This window comes from Chelonoidis abingdonii, chromosome 25 (assembly GCF_003597395.2).
Source record: "Chelonoidis abingdonii isolate Lonesome George chromosome 25, CheloAbing_2.0, whole genome shotgun sequence".
In the NCBI taxonomy this organism is placed as follows: Eukaryota; Metazoa; Chordata; order Testudines; family Testudinidae; genus Chelonoidis; species Chelonoidis abingdonii.
Window position 1 is genome coordinate 12650808 of NC_133793.1, and position 24747 is coordinate 12675554.

At 44.0% G+C, this 24747-nt stretch overlaps 1 protein-coding gene across 3 annotated transcripts; it reads right to left on the reverse strand.

The window, feature by feature from the left end:
- Positions 1-208: 208 nt before the first annotated feature.
- SRSF4 (serine and arginine rich splicing factor 4) lies at positions 209-23532 on the reverse strand. 3 transcript variants are annotated; one of them, XM_032802991.2, is made up of 6 exons: positions 23363-23532; positions 7607-7749; positions 6591-6703; positions 3765-3979; positions 1856-1945; positions 209-1689 (listed from the first exon to the last, which is right to left on the reverse strand). In XM_032802991.2, exons 1-6 carry the CDS (start codon positions 23467-23469, stop codon positions 855-857), a joined length of 1503 nt encoding a protein of 500 aa, XP_032658882.1. In that variant the 5' UTR covers positions 23470-23532; the 3' UTR covers positions 209-854. The 3 variants fall into 3 exon arrangements, with proteins under 3 accessions (XP_032658882.1, XP_074917052.1, XP_032658885.1); XM_075060951.1 differs by lacking the exon at positions 23363-23532 and adding an exon at positions 8076-8101; XM_032802994.2 differs by lacking the exons at positions 7607-7749; positions 23363-23532 and adding an exon at positions 7037-7548.
- Between the last annotated feature and the right edge of the window lie 1215 nt (positions 23533-24747).

Sequence of the window (24747 nt, forward strand, 5' to 3'; positions counted from 1 at the left end):
AAAGTGTTTCCAATCTGAACAAGTTATTTCCACTGGATTTTAAAATAAGTGTTCAGGAAGACATTTCTTCTAATGGTCTTGGGTTTTCTGAACCCAGAACTTGTATTTTGGGCCTAAATTGTTGCATGTTCCTTTATATATATTCTTTTATATTGTCAAGCGGTTAATCATGGCATAATTTCATTTAAACCACCACCACCAAATGTCATCAAGCAAAAATAGTCTTTATTCAAATTTCATGGAAACAGGGATCACTGTACTTTGCAAGACGGGGAAAAATAAAATAAAAAAATTTAATATAAAACAAGGATATTGTCACAATACCAGAATATGGAACTCTACTTTTTATTCCCCTATGGGTTACTGCAGGTATCTATTTCCTTGACTGTGCTATTCACAACTCTGTAAATCCAAAAATATGAAACCAAAAGTAGTATGAAACTTAAGACTTAGCACTTTCACTAAATGGCATACATCAAAGGGCATCAGTTCAAGAGCAAAAATAGTTGAAGTCACCATACCTACCTATCAGTCATCATTCCAACCTTATAAACCCATCAAAGTACAGCTCTTCCTCTCTGTAAGGCTGTTCTTGGAAAACAAGGTGATTTTGGTGTTCTAGTGAGGACTGTGTTATAAAGGGGATCTTTCTACAAGTCAGCAAATGAGCTGCAGAGCCTTGATCCAGAAAGCACTGCAGAAAGGGAGCCCTGTACTGAACAATTACAGACACACCATTAGGGTAGTTAAAAATGTACAGCATTGACATGTGTTCTACTTCAATCACTTGTGCTACAACTACCAAACATGTACAAAAGACTTTTCATATAGTTTCAAGTGTGGTTGCAGCAAGTTTAGGACCTCGAACGAGATCTTGATCTAGATCGGGATGGGGATTTAGAGGCAGACCTAGATCTAGACTTGGACCGGGACCTAGTTTTTGGAATTGACTTTGATCGGGACCGAGATTCTGATTTGACATTTGGTTTGGATTTAGAATTTGACCTAGATCTGGACCGAGCTTCGTGACTTTTGTCCATTTCTTCACCCTCAATTTTTACCTCCTTTTTGTCAGATTCTGGTTTTAGCTGCTCCTTTTCCTTGGACTCCGATCTGGACCTGGATCTAGACCTAGACTTGGACCGGGACTGGGACCGCTCTTGGTCTTCCTTCTTTTTCTTCTTGTTGCTAGACCTGCTGTCTCGCTTGCTGCGCCTTTTGCTTTTCTCACTCTTGCTGTGGCTCCTGCTCCTACTTCTGCTCCTGCTGTCATCCCTACTCCTCTTCCTGCCTTTCCTTTTGTCCTTACTCTTACTACGACTCCTGCTTCTGCTCCTGCTCCCCTCTCTGCTCTTGCTCCTGCTCCTAGCCTTGCTCTTCTCCCTCTCCTTACTCCTACTCCTCCTCACGCTCTCCTTCTCTTCCTCCACTCTCTCCTTGCTCCCACTCCTGCTCCTACTTTTACTCTTACTCTTTTCCTTGCTGGGGCTCCTGCTCTTTGCTTTTGCGTCGTCGTCATTCTGGACGGCATCCTCCGCTTTGTCTTTACTTTTGCTCTGGGTTTTCTCCGCACTCCTGCTGCGGCTCCTACTTTTATCGTCTTTGCTTGGACTCCGGCTTTTATCCTTCTGGCCTCTGCTACGGCTCTTGCTTCGGCTACGGCTCTTGCTTCTGGAATGGGACCCAGACCTGAAAAAGCACAAATGGATGGTGACATATCAGCCTTTTGAATATGGGTTGGCTCTCGTTTGCTATTAAATTTTGGTAAACAAATGAAGCAAGAAAGAGTTCCCATGCTGCAGTGTTAGGTTGATGCCTCTTACACATCCCCGGGTTCTCCCCCTCAAAAGTATACCTGGATCTTGATCTACTCTTGGAATGGCTGCTTTTGCTACTGCCACTACGGCTCCTGCTCTTACGAGAGTGTCTGCTTCGAGAGCGAGACCTGAAACAAAAGGAGTTGGCATTAAGTCATTCCAAGCCCATGGAAAGAGAAACACTTCTGATCCCGGTTCAATAAAACCCCATGTGACTAAAGAGAGTGATAGCACATCAGTAACATCTTCTGCCACTTTCAGATGGAATAATCCCAAAACATTTTACAGACTATAGCTGGGGACTCTAGAAATACCTATAAATCACCATAGCACAGCATGATATTTCTCGCTCCTATATACTGGAAATGCTGCCACTTCTGGAGTTGAAGAGGGCTACCAATCTGAAGCAGAAGCACAATGGTTTGTGTGTGTGGGGTGGGGGGGAAGGGAAGTGAAGACTAGGTCTTTCCAAATGAACTTGGGTGCCAGGGTCTGACAGTGTTTCCTTTTCCCCCAAAAGCGGAACATATATTTTTCCAGGAGTAAAAGCTTCAGGTCTTGCCTGTAAATTTAAGGGGGTGGGTATCAAAGTATTTGGTTGGGTCGTCTTACAAAATCCAACGCTACTAACCTACAGAGAGTTGAACATGAAGGTTTTCCTTTCTGTTAAAGCCCTTTTCTTGTGCCATATTGCACAATATAAATAGCCAACTTCTACAGAAGAGCAGGAGGTGTCTCCCAAAAAAGAAATAGTACAGTGGGAAATTTATGAACTTTCGAAGAGGAGAAGGAGTTTTACGGACCACTTTGTGTGTTTACTTCTGTCACTTATGTGCTTTCACACTGTGGTAAAGGGCATACAGTTTGGCAAGAACCCTACAGCACTGCAGTGTCGTTTGCGCAGTGGAGTTACAGTCAGTGATTGGCACTCCTTGGTATTATGGTAAAACAAATACAGTAACACCTCACTTAACGTTGTAGTTATGTTCCTGAAAAACGTGACTAAGTGAAATGATGCTAAGGGAATCCAATTTCCCCATAAGAATGAATGTAAATGGGGGGGGTTAGGTTCCAGGGAATTTTTTTTTTTGCTATACAGTACAGTAGTATAGTTGGGAGGTGCCCCCGCCTTACCCCACACAGGCACAGCTCACTGGCACTGGAGACACTGAGGCAGGCAAGGAGGTTGAAGATGCTGTAGGCTAGGAGAAGCACAATGCGTAGCAGCAGCTTTCCCTATTCTGCCAGCAATAGGGACGGGGGGGGGGGGGGGGCCGCGGGCGCTGAACCTTCGGCCCGCCCACGCCACCCCTTCTCCCAAGCCCCCACCCTTAACCTGCCTCTTCACTCCACATGCTGCATCCTCACTCCTCCCCCCTCCTTCTGCCCACAGCAATCAGCTGGTTTGCGGCGTTCAGGAGGCAGGGGAGGGCGGGGGAGCCTGCGCACCTAGTTCTCGCTCCTCCCCCATTCCTCCTGAATGCTGCAAACCAGCTGATTGCTGTGGGTAGGAGCGGGAAGGCGCTGATCCGTGGGGTCTGCCGGTGGGCAGGAGGCACTGTGGGTGGGGGGGAGGCATAGGAGAGCTGATAGGGGGGCTGCAAACTGAAGACAAAGCTGGCAGCCAAATGATGTTATAGTGAAGCACAGCACAACATTAAATAGAGCATGTTCTGTAATTGAGCAGGGACGTAAGATTAAAACAACGTTAAGCGAGAGGACATTAAGTGGGGAGTTACTGTATCAGGTATTAAAAAGTGTCCAACATGGAGCACACCGTCCAACAAGCAGTGAACCAACTTTCCTCTGTCATTTACTTCCAACTTATTTGGGCTATCACCAAAAACTCTGTTTCCTGGGGACCCAGCATACCTCTAAGCATCCATGGGTTGACATTGGCTATTCGATTAGACTGTAAGAGCCACAGCTGTATTATGGAAAACATACCTCGAATGGCTTCGACTTCTGGAATAGGAGCGGCGCCGTCTGGATCCAGGCCTGTCTTCCACTAACCTAATCTTTCTGCCATTCACTTCTGTCCCATCCAGCTTTTCAAGGGCTCTTTTCATATCCGAATAGGATTTGAACTCAATCACACCTTCATTTTTTCTCCCTTTGTGTGCGTCTGCATATGTCACTTCGCCTGCCTGACGCATATAATCCTGGGAGGAAAGGACAAAAACATTGCCTTTGAATCCACAGATTTAGGGTTTCATGCTGGTTCTGTTTATTCCCCCTCACTGCTCATTTCATCTTTTCTTTTCCATGCAGAAAGCACCACTGGTTGGCTTGCCTGAGGCAAGTGGGGGGGAACAGTTCCCTTTTGCACGTCTTAGTCCTAATGATTACTGCAGGTTCCTGTAATTGTGCTCAACAGCCCACACAAAATAAACAAAACCAATCAGCAAGGGACCCACTGATGTTAGTGCAAATTTTATCCAAAAAGGATTTTTGCAGGAGCAGGTCCAGGTTTCTGAACGAGTCAAGTAAAAACACTGCAATAGTAATTTTGATGCAAATTATTATTTGAAAGGGAAAAGTACTTGTGGCACCTGAGAGACTAAAATTAGCATGGGAAAATAGTTTTTGCTTTGTGTAATGACCCATCCACTCCCAGTCTTTATTCATGCCTAAATTTAAGAGCGTCCATTTTACAAATTAATTCCAATTCTGCGTGCTAATTTTTCCCTTACTGTACTCACATCTTCTTGTCAACTGTTGGAAATGGGCCATCCTGATCATCACTACAAAAGTTTTTTCTCCTGCTGATAATAGCCCACCTTAATTGATTAGTCTCCTTATAGTTGGTTTGGCAACACCCATTGTTATGTTCTCTGTGTGTGTGCGCGCGTATATATCTTCCTACTGTATTTTCCACTGCATGTATCCGATGAAGTGGGTTTTAGCCCACAAAAGCTTATGTTCAAACAACATTTGTTAGTCTCTAAGGTGCCATAAATACTCCTGTTCTTTTTGCAGATACAGACTAACACAGCTATCAGTCTGAACCCTATTTGAAAGGGGTAACCTGGATGCAGTAAAATATGCTCTGGATTGAAGCAAGTTTCTTCTCATTGAGGTAATTTAAAAATGTAAGATTTGCACTCTGATTTTTTACCTTTTACCTTCAAGTTTAAGAAGCTGTGTTTTTCAAAAAAAGGAACCAGTAAAAAGTGACTTAAGCCCTATAACAAAAACAGGGGCAACACAGGCCGACAGGCATGCTTCCTTCACCCTACTGCCTAGCTAGTGTACTTCAGACTTGGCCTAGAGGCCCCATTTTCCAGCTCATTCACTCCCTGGTCTCCCTTTCTTAGGCTGCTAAACATGGTGGTGGGTTGTGTGATGTGCACATTTGTGTATCAGGACCACACAGATTCTGTCCTACCCCAAACAGCCTATCAGATGGCACTGACTTTCAATCAGCACTGATTTAGGCTGCAGTACCAACAGTGCTTAAAGGTCAGTATCATTTTCAGTTCTTGACTCACCAGACGCCTGTCTTGAGATGCTTTAGTGCTAACTCAACCCCCTTTCTGCTCCCACACAAACCTGAATCCAGCACAGGATTAGTCCATTACATACTCCAATTGCTTCTGTATCAAAACAATATATTTTGAAGACAAGCTACTGGTGGTTTAAAGTGTTCTCAACAACATAAAATGCTATTTAACCCAGACCTACATGACAGGTTTGTAGCACGTTAGAGAGTTTTCACAGAATAATAAGCAGTTGATGATATGCTTTATATCTGAACTATGAACTAATTCAGCTTCAAAACACCCCTGTGATGTAGATCAGTATTAGCTCAATTTTACCAACAGAAAAACTAAGGCAAAAAAGTTCAGTGATTTGCTCAAGGGTGCAGAGGGTGTCCATGGCAGAGCCAGGATTAGCTCTCTGGCATTCCTGGCTCCCACTCAGATCCAAAGATCAGACCTTTGATCCACTTGCAAGTTTTCAGCAAGTGAGAACATGAATTCTTGGTAACTCAAGGAGAAAAGCACAAAATAAAAAAAAGTCAGCTGCTTGAAATTTTGCCTTTTTGACTGAAATTTGGTTCTCAGCCTGGAAGAGAATTTTTCTGAAAGATTCCTCAAAAACAGGTGAGTTGTTTTCATGTGAAAACACGTAGTCTTTTGGCGAAAGTCAAACTTTTTTCAACCACCACCAGAACTTCAGAAGTTGATGGAGGAAACTTCAAATTTGTTAGGACTCAATTCCTAGGTCTGATGAAAGTCTGATTTGACTTGGCAGAGTTTTAAAAGTAAGTTTTTTCGTTTGAATCTTTAGGTATGTTCTCCCAAAAGTCCATTTTCAACATACATGTGTACATATGGAAATGAAGTGGAACGTCTCAAAATTCCATATAATGACATATAGCTTTTGAAGACATGTATTTGTACGTGTGTACTACTTCAAATGTGCATTCTCAAGTCCGTGTGTGCGAGAAAGTATTTAAACTTACTAAAAGGAGAGAATAGAGCTTCTGAAATAGTTAAATATTTCCAGCCTACAGGATCTGATTGGAGCTGTTCTAAACAGAGTGTTCCCTCACAACAAGCAATGCTTAGCTGGTGCAACGGCTACAGGATCCAGCCTACAGGATCTGACTGGAGCTGTTCTAAACAGAGTGTTCCCTCACAAGCAGCAATGCTTAGCTGGTGCAACGGCTACAGGATCACCCAAAATTTCTTTGGCTTCACAATCACCATGTCATTTATGCCCTTTCTGATCTTCAACTCAGGCAGAGTAAAGAAAGGGGCCCCCTACCTTCAAATCTTGCCAACTGCAACGGCTTGACAGATTTTCCACGATCAATCTGTACTCTGTACGGGTGGGAGGACCGTACTTATCTCTTCCGCTTCTTCTATAACCATATCCACCTTTAGGAGGTGACAAGCAGACAGCAATACTTCAGCTAGGGAGGTGGAGTGGCTTAGTCTACACCCCAGATAAATAAACTATTCTGCCCAATATGTCAGCAAATACATTTTAATCTTTGCCCCACCCTCTAGACTAAACTAGATTCTCTTTGTTTAAAGCATAAAATTACGGAGATAAAACATTAAAAAATATATAACTACAATACTAGCCCATAATTACAAGGATGTATAATTATAATTACAGTTAACATGCAATTAAATTTAAGTTATTAAAAAAATAACTTTTGAAACAAGAAACCAAATCACTAAAGCCAGTTTACTAATGTTACTTACATTGATTAAAGGTTTTCTGAATATCTGACATGAATATAGATTTTCAGGCACCTATTTCAGTTTAATCTCATCTGTCTCTAACCCTTGGGATCCTCACCACCCAGGTCTAATGGGAAAAGGTTGCGGTCGTCACATGGCTTCCTTTTTTGGTCAGCCAAGGGCCACAAAGGTCAAAGAGCCACGCATGGAAAGGTAACCCAAGGTCAGCAAATGGAACAGGCAGTCATCTTAGCCTCAAAGGACTCTTTTAATTAAAACATTGAGGTCTTTGTTAAGTCTATGTTAAACAATCACATTACAAATAAACAAATAGTTAGAAAATAAACAAACAAATTAATAATAATGGTACATGAAATTATGTTCATACATTTATTAATCAGTTAATTAAGTAAAATAAAATACCATACAATTAGCAATTTGATAAATATTCAAATATTTACATTAACAGTTACAAAAACAAATTATTCAAACTTCATATCATGACTGTCTTAAAAAATTACGATGTTTTTTTAAGTGAAATATCTTAATTAAAAAAGAGTCACTGAGATACAAATGCATTTTAGTGCTTACTGCGTCCAGAACCATAACTGCTGTCACGTCGGGGGCCCCTGGCATGTTCAACGATAACTCGCTCCCCACAAAGGTCTTTACCATTTAGCTCATAAACAGCATCGTCTGCATCACGCAGATCGTCAAACTCAACAAAACCATACCTAGGAGGAGACAAAAGCAACTTAGGCAAAGCTGCACAGCCCAAGATACTGATATTCACCGAGAGCAAATCATATCACAAATGTACTTTCGCTGCCCATGGAGCCTGGCTACCTAAGGCAGCACCAGACTTTTAATGACCAACAGTAGCCAACTCTTGAGGACCAAAGGCAGGGAGATTTTGGCCAAGGGTCCCAGGCCACAGAACAAACATGCTCCCCAATTTGTTGGCCTACAAAGCATACCGCTACACTTCTTTCATCATTTACTACAGTAAAGCTAAAGCGGTCTGGCGGTTCCGGTGGACGTGACTGGTTTATTACGAGACCTGGGTTCCATTCTTGGTTCTGTCACAGGCTTTGCTAGAAGTTAGGTAATCTCGCGCTAGCTCAGTTTCCTCGAACTCTGAACCAGAGTTCACCCACATCAGTGTTTGCAAATGGCTTGAGCTCCTGAAACAGAAGGTGCTACAAGACAGTAAAGTATTAAGACATGTCAAGAAAGGGAGTTTATCAGGGAGGCTGAGTAATGCTCCTCTGCACTGGGGACAGCACTGAGGTGTCTGAGTAATGCGAGTAGATGTTATGGCAATGGGGTTGGGCACATATTCATTAGGATTTTCGAGTTAGCCTTGTACCAAAGAGCTTCCCATAAAGTCACCATTCAAACTGCTCTATCAAGTCACCTAGAAATTAACATTTATATGAATGAAACATATGAATATGATATGTATGGGTCCAATCCTGCAAGTGCTGGGTGGGTGGAAATCCCAAGTCCTGAAACTGGAAGCAGTGTGCAGAGTGGCTGCAGAATTGGCCCTATGGTGTTTTATTAGTCATAAATGAGACCTTTATATAGAGACCCCACAAAACCTTCCACAAAACTCCCATGCAAAATTCCACTCAGGTTCAGAGGCTAAGTTCAGGACTAGTAGTCAGTGTATATCAGGTTGCAGTCAGGGCTTTAGCTTGTGCTTCAAACAAAAACTGTACCAGCTTTGCTCGGGGCTCTGGATGCACACAAGAGGAGACACAAGAGGGGGAAGATGCCAGTTAGGAAGTGAATCTTAAAACTAAGACTTTAATTTGAGTGGGCATTTCTGAGCACAGTTTTTTGTTCGTTGCTGCAAGATAGCAACACTATAGGAGCGGTATAGAAGACTGGAAACCACTTGCTGCCCTGATTTAAAGATGCACTGAAAAGCTAACGCTAAAATTTTCAAATGTGAGTGCTGAGACTCAGGAATCTAAATCCTTAAGTGGCCCAATGTTCAGAGGAGCCACTGAAGTCAATGAAAAGGTCAGGCTATAAAGTAGCTAACCTCTGTCACCCACATTTGAGAATAGTGGCTGTAGGTTTTTAAAAAAGTTATACTGATCTCAACAAACTTCATAAAAGGAAGGTGAAGATCATAATTGGACATGGTAGAAAATCTTGAAATTTGAAGTTTTGATAAAAATGGACACTTTTTGGTGGTTTTTTTTTTTAAATAAGAGTTTTCCTATTTTTTTTGCCAACTGTAACCACAACCCCGTTTTACATATGGGAAAACTGAAGCACTGAGAACTGAGGTGACATGCTTAAGGCAGCATAGCAACAACGTTGGGAAAAGAACTCAGACCTCTTGACCCCCAAAGAAGTAACAGTGTCGAACTGGTATAAACACACAGATATTTTACACCACCACACAGGTAAACCCCAATGATCCAAATGGGTGGTGGGGAACATACCAGAAATTACAGGCAATCTAGGTTCAGATAATCAGAGTTCACCTATATTTGAAATCCATTCCCCCTTTACTTACCTTCCAAGACCCAAGTTCAGGCTTCAGAGTCTCCCCTGCAATAGCTGATGGCATCACAGCCCTGTACAGCAGTACAGGGAGCCTCGTTTCAGCTGGCTGCAACATCTCTGGCTGCTGTAGGGCAAACAGAATCCTGAACTAAGGTCTGAGCAGGCAAGTAAAGGAAGAAATGGTTTTAAATGTATCTGCGTTCCAAATTTAAATCTATGTAAATTTTAGTGTACACAAATTCTCATCTCTTAGCTCGGGTTGTTTAGTTTATAAACATTTTCATTTCCTTCTTTAATATCCATTAACACTAGAAGATCTTTACTATGCAAACGTGAAACATTTTGATTAAATATTTAACATGAAAATTCTTGTCTGGTCACTGCAAGTATCATTGCAGTTGCTTTTTCATGTAAATAAATGTTGGTCTCAGAAGAGGGGCAATGTGTGCTGAACTGTGGCTTGGAGCTGTCCCTTGGAACTGTTTAATCATAGCAACAAATACATCTGTGAAACTGATCAATACAACTTTACTTTGTCATTACCCCACCCCTCTTCTGTTTGCACAAATAAAGCAATATCCCCTTACACTGATCCAGGAACTCAATTGCTTTGTAACACTATATTTATAGTTACTCCAACCCTTGAGTAGGTGTCTCCGTAGGTGCCAGTAATACCATACAAAGTTTTTGACATAAGAAATTAATAATGTTTTTACTTAAACTTCGGGGGGGGGGGGTGAAATTTCAGGGTTGCGGAACAGGATTATGGGAATGTGGTCCTAATAGCAGATCAATAAACCTACTCTTTCTAAAAGTGTCAAGGGTACTTTTAATGATGAGTACTCAAATCATTCACACCAAAATAGAGCACCTTCGGCACCACAGCACAATCTAACACCAGGTTTGAACACTGGTTTAGGACTGCCTGGAGAACGAGTCACTGACACCACCTTCTACAGAACCTGAATTTTCCTTGAAGCTTTCCCATATAAGATATGATCAGGACAAGTCCTGCTTAGCAGGATCTGACAGGTACCATGTTATACCTTCTTCCTCCTTCCCCCACCCCCAAAAGAATTCTTTAATATTTGTCTCATACCCCCAATAAAAACAGTATTATCAGTATGTAACATGCAAGCAACCCTAGAATAAGCAGGTATTCACATGATGGATAAGGGGGAAAAAATGAGTGAGAGAAATAGATTTTCTGGAGGAAACTTTCAAAGGTTTATTTATAAACAGTAAGCAATTTTTTAGAAAAATCACTAAGGGGGTTACTTGTTTTTAAAAGAACATTAAAGTCATCCCACACAACCCAGAGATACACAGGTAATACTGAGCCACTTTCCTTAAAATATACGTATCGCACACCACATGGTTTAAATAAATACCTAAAAGTGTAGTTTCACACCACAAGAAACGACAACTGCTGATGCAGCCCTAATTATAGCGATAGATTCTGCTGTTATACGGTGGGAGTACAAGTAAATCTTCTTTTAAATGTCTACGGTTACTCCTTTAAATGTGCCATAAACCTACCTAATAAAAGCCTCAATACCATTTACTTCAGATTGTGTGAAGCTGCATCATTTTACTGCCCATGTATCAAAACCAGAAAAAAAAAACCCCTCAAAAGCACGCACCCCTATTTCTAGCCAATTTCAACAGATTAAACCACCTGAAGGAGCTTTTTATTAAAGCTGAAGACAAATGGGATTTTTTAAAACTTGTTTAAGGTCCCAAACCGTTACAGGAAATTGACTCCATTTATTCTGCCATTTCTCCAGCTATACAATGCTTTGGGGCCACTGGATTCATACCAGTTGGGCCCACATACTCCTCTCCATACACCAATGTATTGAAAGACAATTTCTGAGACACTGGAGGGTCCAACAAGTTTTCCTGGTGCTTGTGAATGGACAGCTCTGCAGCCCCTGACAGACCGAGATTTGGTAGAGTTCTAAAATCACACACTTCAAATGGAACCCAAAAAATGGTCACTCGCCCCACCGCCAGTTTATGCTAGAACTTCACTGACTTCAATGGAGTTGCACAGGTCTACACTAGGACTCACCTGGGCTTGTGGTCTCCTGTGGCTTAATTAGTTACTGCCAATTTATATTGCTGACAAGGTTGTTTAGTGTTTCGTTTGACTCTAATGAGATTCTAAAGAAAACCTAGCTACAGATTTGTCTTCCTTCTTTTCAGCCAAACCACAATTTTAGTTTGGATGCTTCCCAAAGCTGGACTTTGAGAATTCCCTAAACTTCTTCTCATAGGCACAGCCTGAGGAAACACCTGTAGCAGAAACAGGTTCACCTGAGCAAATTGCTGTGTTAAATATTACTTCCTCTGATGGCAACACTTACCTGGCACGGGCAAGGTCAGGTAAAATATCAATATTCTTGCCATGGCTCGAAATACTCTAATTACATCTGCTGAGATTTTCTTGCAGTTATTTTCCACATGTGGTGACGTGAGTTAATCCAATGAATTCAACTAGTAGGAAAGCTCTTCCAGTGAATTACAAGGGTTCTGTGAGACGATGGATCATGAAATCACTCTGAAATGCTGCTTACAGTAGCAATCTAGCAGTCTACAAGGACTCTTTCTTTACTAGAGCATCCATTTGATAGCAAGTGCTAGTTAAGTTTCCATTATCTCATTTGTACTTCCACCTAACTCGAACACCAGGACTTGGTTTCTGCCTAAAGGTGAAATATTTTATTTCTTGCAGATTTTCTAAAAAAAGTGCTGTTTTTGAACTATGAGTAGTGAGGAAGGGGAAGAGGGAACAAGAGAGATTTTTCCTGCTATTAAATGAGACACTCATAAATTACTAAACTTCGAAATAAACTTGAAAATGTCATGCAGACAGCTGCCAAAGAGAAAGTCAAGCAGTAAGTTTGAAGGAGGAGACAGGACATTTTAAGTTAACATCTGAAAATTGCACACTGAATATATGTCCATTGTGAAGTATACCTTGACATACTTTATGGGGTTAAATGGTTTACGAGGCACAGAATGTGTACAGAAGCTAAGTTAGTTGCTGTAGGAAGGTTACTTTTCCATTCACAAATTTAAATGCAATTTAATCAACTAACAAGTGTTTTATATTCCAGATATATTGAGCTAGAGATACAGGTATGAAATGAGCTCCCAGTTAAAGTACTTGTTGTGTAAAGTCTTCTGTTCACCAAGAGGAAAAATGCTGTTCCCTTCAGTTTAAGTGGGCAGTCTGATCAGCCCTCCTTATAAAGACAGACTTGGCCCTCTTAGACAAAGCCAAAGCGAGACCCCAGATTGAAGGAGGGAGCAGAAATTCAGCAAAAATGCTTCTCTCAAACCAGCAAAAGACTTTGCTGATTTCAAACACTCCTGCCCATCTTCTAACTTTGACTGGACACTAACCACAAATTGTTCAAGAGCATTTTGCACAAGAGATCTCAAGTGTCGTGATGGGAAGGGCAAATGGTCCCATTTAATCCAATTTTGTTTCAGGTCTGTTGTTGAAAATGAAGGAAAACTGGTGAAAACTGCCTATTAATGTAAGGAAGTTATGTGAACTGATCTTCTGGACACAAATCTCAAGGCGACTGATGGCCCATGGAGTATAAGAACTTGTAATGATTTCAGCTAATAAGGAACGTATTTAATTGCCATTAGGACATCCTTGCAGCTGGATAAAAAGTAATGAATTGGACACGCTGGGACTATGATTATAGGAAAGACTTCAGCTGATTATAACTGTTACAAAAGCTTCTTAAAGACAATCCTCCTTTTCCTACAGAGTCTGCATAAATAGGACTGTGGTCCATTAAACAAGTAAGCCAATTTCTGATCAAATTTGGCCCAAAAGGTTAGGTTTTGTTTTTAAAGACCTGTTTTTACTGAGCCTACAGGCAATAAGTGCAACAGGAGAATATTTACAAATATTTACAGTCTATACAAACACTGCACTATAGCGCTAGCACAGGAGAATGTGAAAGTCAGAGACTAATCTGTTTTTGGCCAAGCTGAGCTAAATGCAAACAGTAGAGAGACGGCATAAATGGTGAAAAATATTAAGATGCCTGGCTCCTACTGCGCTTTTTCATCTGCAGATCTTGAGGCATTTCACAAAGGTGGGGGAACTCTCTGGGGCAGGGGAACTTTGTCTTTATCCTTTTCTGAAACGTGCCTAGTAAATTACCCCATTTTTCAAGTGAGGAAACTGAGGTACAGAGACTGTGACTTACCAAAGGTAATAGCAAACCAGTGCCAGAGCCAGAAATGGAACCCATGTTTTCCCAACACCTACTCCTGCAGCAGACCACAGTTTCTATAAGTAATAGTTAAGGAAGCTAGTTTGTTCAAGTCACTGTAGGACCATTGAATCCATGTATATGGTAAATTCCAAAGAAGGGACTTCTTTACCAGCCTCCAGGAGCTTCTGAAATAAGTGAGAAATGTGCCATTGAATTTGTTGGTTGTTTATGTAACAGGGCCATGATCCTAATTCTGTGCTACCATGCATGTTCCCTACTAACCTGTGACATGCTGAAAGCCAGGCAGATGCCCCAACTCCCCAAACCTTCCAACAAACAGCCTTACTCTAAGAGCTGAACTGATAGCATTGTGGCCTAGAGAGTCTTTGGGGATTCTGATGACAGCTGGTCATGGGGGAGTAGGATGATGAACTATCTTGAAACTACTTGTGGTTTCAGAGAATTGCAAAATATTGGGAAGGGGAATTAAAAAAAAAAAAAAAAGTTTTAAGAGACAGGTCTCAAGTCCCATCATTATTTACCATTAACTTGTAGCACTCGTGACCGATATCGCAAGTTCCTTCAATGTCCTAGAAAAATCTTACTGAATTAACAGGTTTCAGAGTAGCAGCCGTGTTAGTCTGTATCCGCAAAAAGAGAGAGGAGTACTTGTGGCACCTTAGGGACTAACAAATTTATTTGAGCATAAGCTTTCGTGGGCTACAGCTCACTTGCATCCGATGAAGTTCTTATTACTGAATTAACTATTTTTGGAGTGCACTATAATAAATGCATGTATGTATTACTGTGGGCTAGGATTGTATAACCTCCCCAGGGCGGCAATGTGATGTGAACCCTGGGAAATGTTATAAGCTTCAAAGGACTGTTAAACAATGTGCCAGACAAAAATCAACTTTTGGGACAAACAGCGTCAAGTGGTTTGCCATCAGGGTCCTTTCTAGCATGGGCTGGGCAAACTATGGCCCGCTGGCCGCATACGGTGCACCAGCTGTTTTAATCCGGCTCTCGAGCTCCAGCTGGGGAGTAGGATCTGAGGTTTGCCCTGCTCCAGTGCTTCAGCCGAGGAGCAGGGTCAGGCGCTCTGCGTGGCTCCCATAAGCGGCAGCAGCATATCCCCCTTCCGACTTCTATGCATTGGGGCAGCCAGGGGCCTCTGCGCCACATGCTGCCCCCACAGCTCTCATTAGCCGGGAACAATGGGAGCTGTGGGACGGTGCCTGTGGACGGGGCACCACGCAGCAGAGCCGCCTGGCCGTGCCTCCGGATAGGAGCCAGACAAGTGACATGCTGCTGCTTCCGGGAGCTGCTTGAGGTAAGTACCGCCTGGACTCTGCACCCCTAAGCCATGCCCTTGTGCCCCAACCCCTTGCCTCAGCCCTGATCCCCCTCCCACCCTCCAAACGCCTCAGTCCCAGCCCGAAGCACCCTCCTGGCACCCCACATCCCTAGCCCCATCCCAGCCCCCACATCTCCAGCTGGAGTGTCCCTCCCACCCCGTGAACTCATTTCTGGCGCTACCCCAGAGCCTGCACCGCCAGCCAGAGTCCTCACCCCCTCCCGTACCCAACCCCAATTACGTGAGCATTCCATACCCAGATGTGGCCCTCGGGCCAAAATGTTTGCCCACCTCTGCTCTAGCAGGAGGTGAATGCAAATTCCCCACCTCTGGTTATGCAAAAACCCAGGCTTGGGAAGCTACGCTCTGAGAAGACCATTCTCTGCTGATCACCTGTTCCCAGAGTCTCAAGATCAAATGCCAAAGCTATAGAAGGAAAGACCATCCTATGGATGGGTGTGCTAGTTCTGGTTCTGACTTGGAGGCAGTTATGAACTTGTAACCACAGGGAAAACCCAGCAGGTGACTTTGAAGGACTGACACCTACCAGAGAGAAAGGCTGAGGTTGGGGTGACCTCTCGTAAGCTTTTTGGCATGCATGTAGGTTCTTTTATTTACTTTATTTAATGTTTTCTCTGTTATGCTCTCACCTTCAAAAGAAATATGGTTGCTTATAAAGATCTCTGTGGTAACCTGTGACTGCTGGCAATTACAACTGTTTATAGCCTTCAGAGAGAAAGCAAAGTACAGATGCTGGCCCGTGTAGACAGTTGGGCTTGCTGGGGACATCACAGTATAAGCAGGGAACTGTGGAGCTTGGAAAACCCCTAGTCAAGAGGGAGACAGACGTAGGTCTCAACCCAAGAGAGGTGACGGCTGAGGAACTGAGGGCTTAGAGTGGGTGCTCTCGAGGGACCTTAAGTGGAAAATACAGGTGCAGTTGCCATCATCTGTGACAGCATTGACTATAATCAACAGCTCTTGGCATCTTTCCTTCAGGCATCAATGCTGGTGCACATGCACTAGGGAAAAGGTTCTGTGATTATTACCACCTCTTGGGTTTGAGTTAAGAGCATGCACATTAACCCTGTGATCCTAATTCTCTGGTTTAGGTTCATGCTGTTATTTTGAGTAATTACTACATCTCAGCAAACGCAGCTGACTGGTGAGCTGCACTACCCTGTTATTCTCTGGCCACTTCTCAGGATGAAATTCCCAAAGGCCTGTCACAAGGCCTTGTGTGTTACATAAACCCATGTTAAGAATTTAAGATTTCACCCTCCAGCAGAGACGCCAAGCTACATGTGCTACTAACATGTATGGCAAGTATGGGCACAGGGACAGAGTTACAGCTGTCTATGGTACTTCCAACAGTGGATGGCAAATTAAAGTGTTCTTGTAAAACTGCACCTTTACTCCCGATTTTGTGGTTTTAGAATCTGGTCTTTGAAGTGTTAGTTCAGTTAAGGTATATAATGTGTATCAAACTGAACACCCAACTATGCTTATGAAGTTTTCCTGATTTTTTTTTTAAAGGATGTTTTTATTAAACGTTAGACTGTACCTGTAGATTTGTCACTGACTATACTGTTATAAATCCCATGCACACTTAGATAGCTACACTGCAGAACACTTCAGTGGTCTAATGCAGGACATTAGCTGTGCTTATTTTACTGGATACCTAGGTATGTGCATTATATCCCTGAGAATCCTCAGCCAGGATAACGGTTCTATTGGGCTAAGCACACCTCGCACCACAGAGCTTAAAATCAAACTGAGGCAAGATGCAAAAAGTGGTGGTAACTGGAAGGGAAGAGGGGAGGGAATCAGTATTAAGAACATGTTTACAGTGACGCCTCCAACTTACGAGCTCTAAAGCAGGGGGTTCTCAAACTGGGGGTCGGGACCCCTCAGGGGTCAAGAGGTTATTACATGGGGAGTTGTGAGTGGACAGCCTCCATCCCAAACCCCGCTTTGCCTCCAGCATTTATAATGGTGTTAAAGTGTTTAATTTGGGGGGGAGGGGGTCGCACTCAGACGCTTGCTATGTGAAAGGGGTCACCAGTATAAAAGTTTGAGAACCATTGCTCTAAAGGGAACTGGTACCAACATCCGGAGGGAGAAGAGAGGTACTAAGCAGGAACCAGGAGAGATGCTAATAACTAAGCTGTCCATGAACTCCATGTGATCTGGGCTGGTAGGGGCCATGACACTTGTCAAAGGTATGGGCATATAAAGTTTACAGGAACTGCAAGTACTGAATTCAGCCAAGATACCGTAGTTCCCACATACCCTAGATGTACATCCTACCTCCAGCCTAAGGCAATGCATCCATTTTTGTGGAGTTAAAAAATGTGTGACTTCTGAAAAGATTAAGAACTGCACTGATACAAGCTACCAGTATCACTGTGAAAACCAGTGATGTTTCCAAACTGGTCCATGGCACATTGGCTGGTGTTACAGAAGACCAGATAGGTTCATGGTGCTGGCTCTCCTGGTTTACTGCTGCTATAAGTGCCTAGCCTCTTCAATGGAAAACATACCACTATGTTTTGTCCCATTACTTATCCAAAATGGGATACAGAGCCTCTTACTTCTAGGTCACTGGTTCAAAGTACAGTGCACATTTGTAATCATTACCATCTTACAGCTGTTTGGTCTGTGTAGCAGAGGGTTTCAGTCCAGTTCCCACCAGGCAGGTGTTGACGACAATAATCAAGATCACAATTGGCTCTAACTGGCCCTCTCGTTGGCTGCTTCTGCAGAAAAGGTGAGGACTGAATGGGAACGGAAACAACTCCCCTCACACCTTGGGACGGACTGCTCCACCGCGGCCCCAGGTTGTTCTGTGTTCAGAGCTGTCAGTCTGGCACCCTTCACCAGCGATAAATTGAACTAGAAGCAAGTGTTAATAGTTTCAACCCTCTATACAGAGGTAATCAGTTCTGCACACAACTTGCTAAGTTTCAGATTTCTTTAGAAAAAAAATATTTACAGCCATCCAAACATCAAGAACTACTAAATCTGACCATCTTTTCAAAATTGGCATCTGTCCCAGGGACACAGAACATCCAAATCTTCCTGGCTAAACTCCCAGCTAAAGTTCTTATGAAAAGATTACATAACCAAGTGTTAAAGATTTTACCCAATAATGAAACACTTGACTACAGGCTCCATAGAAATACTGCCATAATCTAATCTACTAAACAGCCAAAGACAGACTTCCTTAAAGTTGGTCTGCAAAAGGAGGAAAAAAATGGGCCTCTTTTGCTACTTTATCAGGGATAAAGGCAACCTGCAAAGGTATTTTCTGCTTGCCCTCTTACATGAGAAATTCAGGTCCTGTCTGAGCATGGAGACTGACTGGAGAACTAGTAAAACAACATAACCAGAACCAAAAGTACAACAGTGAACTATTAACAGGGGAAGAGATTTTTTTAGAATGTTTGAAATTTCACATGTATTTAACTTTAGTGACTAGTTACTACTTTGGAAAAAGGAAGTTTCTATTAAGATTTAAATATCTTGCTCATTCAATTAAAGTGTTAGAGTTCACAAGAAATAGCCCTGAGAAATCCTAGCAAGTTTCCAACGAGCTGAGGAAGAGTAAACTGGACACTCCATGTATTTCTAATGTAAAAAACAAGCAGAAATACACCTTTGAGGACTTCATATTAATAAAGCAGAAAAGAAAGGCACCAGCAGAATTTTCTCTAAATCACTTGCAAGTCAACTTAAAACTTTTTTACCATCTAGATATATTGGAATGCCACTGAACGGCATTTACATTGATTTGGCTGATTTTTAAAGTTAATGGGTGCTGAGCACCTTTGGAAATCAAACCATCCTTATTTAGACAAATAAGGATTTAGGAACTTACCTCTAGGCACCCAAGTTTGACACTTCTGGCTTTGATCTCTGTGCCTCAGCTACCCATCTGTTTAGCAGGATATAATACTTTGCTATCTTGCTGGGGTATTGTGAGGATAAATACATAAATACTTGGGAGATGCTCAGATGGAGGGCAGATAAGCACCTACATAGAAGCTTTTTTCTTCAAAAGTTAATAGATTTCAAGTTGGTGTCCCTGTAAGTGAAAGTTTCCAGCTCTTCGAATTATTATTGCTCGCTTTTAGCAAGTTTTAGAAAGATAAAAGCAAGCTGAACCGCCCGATTTTCCAGGCATCTAATTCATGCACTTGTGACATGCATGGCTCCAGCTGTCATCAGCACAACACTGGCTAAGAGCAAGGTGAAGATGGAACCTAAACAAGTAGAATCTAGGTGCTGGAATTAAAATGGAAACTTCCAGTATGAACTAGGTTTTCACCTCCTTTCCGGTAAATGCTGTTTTAACTACTTGAATGATAAACTTTAATTGTCATTAGTGGTGATCAAGATCCAACTAAGCTTTTCTGGACTTTCTGATAGTACTGCATTCCAGTTTCATTTTCTGCCAATGCATTTAATCTTAGCCTCACCAACTGCCAAAATACGGAATAGCTAATCGCCTGCAGGCTAAGCAGTTAAGATAACCCGCAACTTTCTAGAAGAAAGAAACAGAATCTCATAAATCACACACTGTGCAGTAATTTTTAATCATTTGCTAAGCGCTGCTAAAAATAAGTTATGGAGAAAGGAGCAAAGGGCAAACAAAGCAAACTGTAAAGTACCCTGACAATAGTTCAATGCAAGATTATACTGGGTATAAAGACGTAACACCCGATATTTTTTAAAAGTCGATTTTTGTCCATCTGCCATTTGAAATCCAAGCCAAGTTAACAGCAGCTTGTTGAAAGATTTCAAAACAGATGCTGAAATTAAAAGGAGATTTTTTAGGAGAAATTGTTAAGTTACTCCTAGAAATATGCATAGCGCTGAGCCACCTAACTATTTGAAGAGATTAACTTAATGATAGAAATAGCTGACTTCCATATTCCTATTTTATATCCCCCATCAGTTTTTAATCATCCAGAGCTTTCTTGAATTCATTTTGGAGTGAAGATCTCCATATCTTTGCTCCAGAATGGCTTTTTTCTTGAAAATGGAGCAAACTAGATTCATCCACTGTTTCTGAGTTTTAAAAACATTCTCCTCCGCCATGCCCATGTGTTCAAATTATAATGCATGTTCTATGCTTTAAAATGAGGAAAGACAGAAATTTCAGACTTGGGCCCATTTTACGAATAGGTCCCATGGGCAGCCTCTTGCACCCCCAGAGTCCAGTGAACACAGGGAGTTGTACAGGTCCAACTGCTGTATTGGGACTGTGCATTTACATGGTTCTCAATGAAGCAGAAAAATGAGCAGGATGAAAGCTGGTTGCATAGTTTAATGACCATGCTAATCTAGCAAATCTGACTGATGCTAGTTAAATTTTATAGATATTTTTCTATTTTGGGGCAATTTCAGTTAAGAGCTTCAACTAATCAGCAGTTCTCTCCTAGGGCAATCTGATGCATAAAACTAGCATTTGTGCAACACTGAGGGCATGTCTACACTTACCTCCAGAGTGATCAATCCGGTAGGGGCCAAGTTATTGCATCTAGTGAAGACGCAATAAATCAACTGCCAAGAGCTCCCCCGTTGACTCTAGTACTCCATCGGGGTGAGAAGAGCAGGCAGAGTTGACGGGGGAGCATCAGCAGTTGACCTATTGCAGTGAAGACACTGCGGTAAGTAGCTCTAAGTACATAGACTTCGGCTATGCTATTTTCGTAGCTGAAGTTGCATAACTTAGACCGACTTAGCTTGTGCCCCCTCGTGTAGACCTGGCCCGAGATTGAGAAATCAGGCATACAGGACAGTCAGGAAATTGCAAGGTTTAAGGTTTCTACTTCCTCAGTGATCATACTGCATCTTGCACATATATACTATTCTCTAATGCTGTTTTCCTAGTTGCGTGTAAACCTTAATATTTGATTTCATCTTCTTCGTGACTCTCAAATCTGGGTGCCTTTCTTCAGATCACTCTGATTTTGAATCTCCTGATTCTGAATCTAATGCTTTTAATAAACTATATAAAGATGCCCAAGACAGTTCTGGAAGTTTAAATCTTATTAACAGACTGGGCTGAGCAGCAACTGTAGGGAATTCTGCATGTGCTTCAACCTTGACTTGCAGGGTCCCAGAAAGAAAAGGTAAGTTCAGTGTCCAGGGTCCATTCAATCCTTAGGCCCTTATAAAGTTTTGAAAACAACTTTAAAGCAAGGTTAAGCCCCACTTTGCTATCTAGGAAAATAGTATTAGCATCTTCCTATCAAAAGTTGTGCTTCAGAACAGTTCTCTAGAAGATGCCAATACGAATCCCAATCCTACTCAGCATAAGTGAAATCAACAGGAAATGTGGAAGCACAAAGAATGCAAGTGAACTACTCCAATCTCCAACAACAGCAGAGCTAAGGTCCAGAGGCCAACTATTACGGTGGGGTTTGTAATGTAGATTGCCTGCTAGCTAGGAATCAGAATGAAGCCTCCACTTTATTACATCAAAGCCAGAGATTCTTAAACTATCATCTGTGGATCAACCACTGGTGATCTGGAGCATTTGCTGCTGGTCCACAGGCCTGTATGGTGCTAGCTTTCCTAGTTTCAAGCAGCTAAACACATTAAGATAAATATTAAATATTTTCCCAAATAAGCAATTGTAGTTGCCACAGGGATGTTACTAAGGATGTGAAGCGGATGGGGAGTCGATCCATGAAATGCTATTAGGACACAGTCCATATTATGTGAAAACTTGAGAATCTCTGGCCTAGGCTAAACACATACTATATGGTACTGTGGTAGTGAAAACCACATGCACAGCAGTAACCCAGAGGGAAAGATTCTGTATTTAAATATCAGTCCACTACTAGGTTCCTAATTTGTCTAGACTGCAAACAGTAAGTTCTTAGAGGAGCACCAACTTGAAATCCAGGCAACTTCAGAGAATGAACTATAGGTACAACAACTGCCTGGTTCCTCAACCTATTTTTGTAGTTAAACATCTTCCTACTTTAAGAAATGTTCCTTTCTGTCTGTCTCTATGGAGCTTTCAAACAGCAACAGCACAACTCTCTATACAGGGCATACAAAGTGCTTTCAAGTGTAGGCAGTAGAACTAGAAAATCGAATGTTCAAATCTTTCAGTAACGGTAATCTTTAGTATTACCTTGTGCAATAGTCGGTAAAAGGACACAGGTTTTTTTAAAGGCTGTGCCTTCAGTTACCTTTTAAACCTGTTATGGGCCAAACCACCAATAAGACCGTAGAGTATTAAATCCTGAGAACTCCTTTCAGCTCAAAAACTAACTTTAAGAGGCTCCTCACCCCCATTCCCAAAACAAAGCCCTAGCTAACTATATATGCTACACTGCAGTCAGGCTTTTCATGCCACCTACTTATAATCTTGCTTGAGAGGTAAAAACTTCAAGACTCATTTCACTAAGTTCCTGAATCTAAACCACCAGTTTTGCTCACGTTAAGAATCCAAGCTTGGATGGATGGAAAAGCAATGCAATGGCAGGATGTAAACGATCTTGCTGTGACAAGATGTCAGTTGCCAGAACTGCACATGTGAGCAAGAGCTATGCTAGGACTACTGCATGCATGGATCAGAAGAGACCTTCCCCCACCACACCATTTCCCCCTATCTACCAATCAATCCACAGCGATCACACCCTTTAAGTGGGATTGATGGAGAAAGGAAATATTGATACTATCATCGAGGGCTGTTAGCCTCGAATCCAGACATCAATTTGCGCCAGTTAGGAAAAATGGGGGGAAGAGGTTTGTGCACAGGACTGCCAGGCTATGACAGCCCCAGCAAGGGAGATTTCTAGCCACGTGGCCCTCTAAAGGAAACACCCTGCTAGGGGCTGGACCCCTCTCTACACCGCCTATTGCTGCCCGGGTTAGAGCCACTGCCAGCTGGGAGGGTATGACCTGCCTGTGGGTCCCGGGAAGTCTGGGGCTCAGCGACTGAGAGAACCCAGGCGTCCTGGCCCCAGATGTGGCCACGAGGCCAGGCCGTTGGGCAGAGAACCCAGGAGTCCTGGCTCCCCCCGCCCATGCGGTGCCGCGTGGGGCGAGGCTCAGAGGCAGCGACCCAACCCCCACCTGTCGGCGCCTGCGCACACGGGGAGGCAGGAGGCGCGGGCCGGGGCCGGGCCGGGCCAGCTCGGCTCTCGCCTGCCGGGCCCCGCGCTCGCCCCCCGGCCCGGGACCGCCGCTCACCCGTTTTTGAGATCCACCTCGAGGATCTTGCCGTAGCCCTTGAAGAAGCGCTCCACGTCCCGCTCCCGGGCCTGGTAGCTGAGGCGGCCGATGTAGACCCGCGGCATCGCCTCGCTCCCGCACCGCGACCGGCGGCGGCTGACTCAGCGCGGGGGGGGCGATGGGGGGCAGCGGCCGGCGGCGGCGTAACGCACACGGAGGGGGCGGGGCGCCGTTCCCTCGTCACGCACGTCGCGGCGGAGCGGGGCGACGTCACATCCGGCAGGTTCCCCGCCGCCCGGAGCGCTGCCGCTGTTCCTCTTAAAGGGGCCGCGACGCGGAACGGGACCGAGCCGCCGCGCCTAGGGCGGCGCTCGCTCAGCCACGCCGCTGCCCCTGCCGGGGCGCTGCCACGGGGCGCGCGGAGTGCCACGGCCAGGGGCGGGCGCTGTGCCCACGTGGCGCGCTGGGCACCAGGTGTCAAGGGCAGGCGATGTGCCCATGCGGCACCTGGGAGCCCTGGGGATGGACAGGCAGCGTGGCACCCCGGGTACCGTGCTGAGGGATGGGTGACGTGGCACCCCGGGTACCGTGCTGAGGGATGGGTGACGTGGCACCCCGGGTACCGTGCTGAGGGATGGGTGACGTGGCACACGGGGCACCACGGCGAAGGATGGGTGATATGGCCACGTGGCACACTGGGTACCCTGCTGAGGGATGGGTAACGTGGCACACTGAGTGCCACAGCAAAGAATGGGTGACGTGGCACACTGGGTGCCATGGCAAAGGATGGGTGATATGGCCACGTGGCACACTGGGTGCCCTGCTGAGGGATGGGTGACGTGGCACACTGAGTGCCATGGCGAAGGATGGTGATGTGGCCGCGTGGCATGCTGGTTACTCTGGTGAAGGATGGGTGACGTGGCACACTGGGTGCCAAGGCGAAGGATGGGTGATATGGCCACGTGGCACACAGGGCGCCACGGTGAAGAATGGGTGACGTGGCCCACTGGGTGCCATGGCGAAGGATGGGTGATATGGCCACGTGGCACACTGGGTACCCTGCTGAGGGATGGGTAACGTGGCACACTGAGTGCCACAGCAAAGAATGGGTGACGTGGCACACTGGGTGCCATGGCAAAGGATGGGTGATATGGCCACGTGGCACACTGGGTGCCCTGCTGAGGGATGGGTGACGTGGCACACTGAGTGCCATGGCGAAGGATGGTGATGTGGCCGCGTGGCATGCTGGTTACTCTGGTGAAGGATGGGTGACGTGGCACACTGGGTGCCAAGGCGAAGGATGGGTGATATGGCCACGTGGCACACAGGGCGCCACGGTGAAGAATGGGTGACGTGGCCCACTGGGTGCCATGGCGAAGGATGGGTGATATGGCCACATGGCA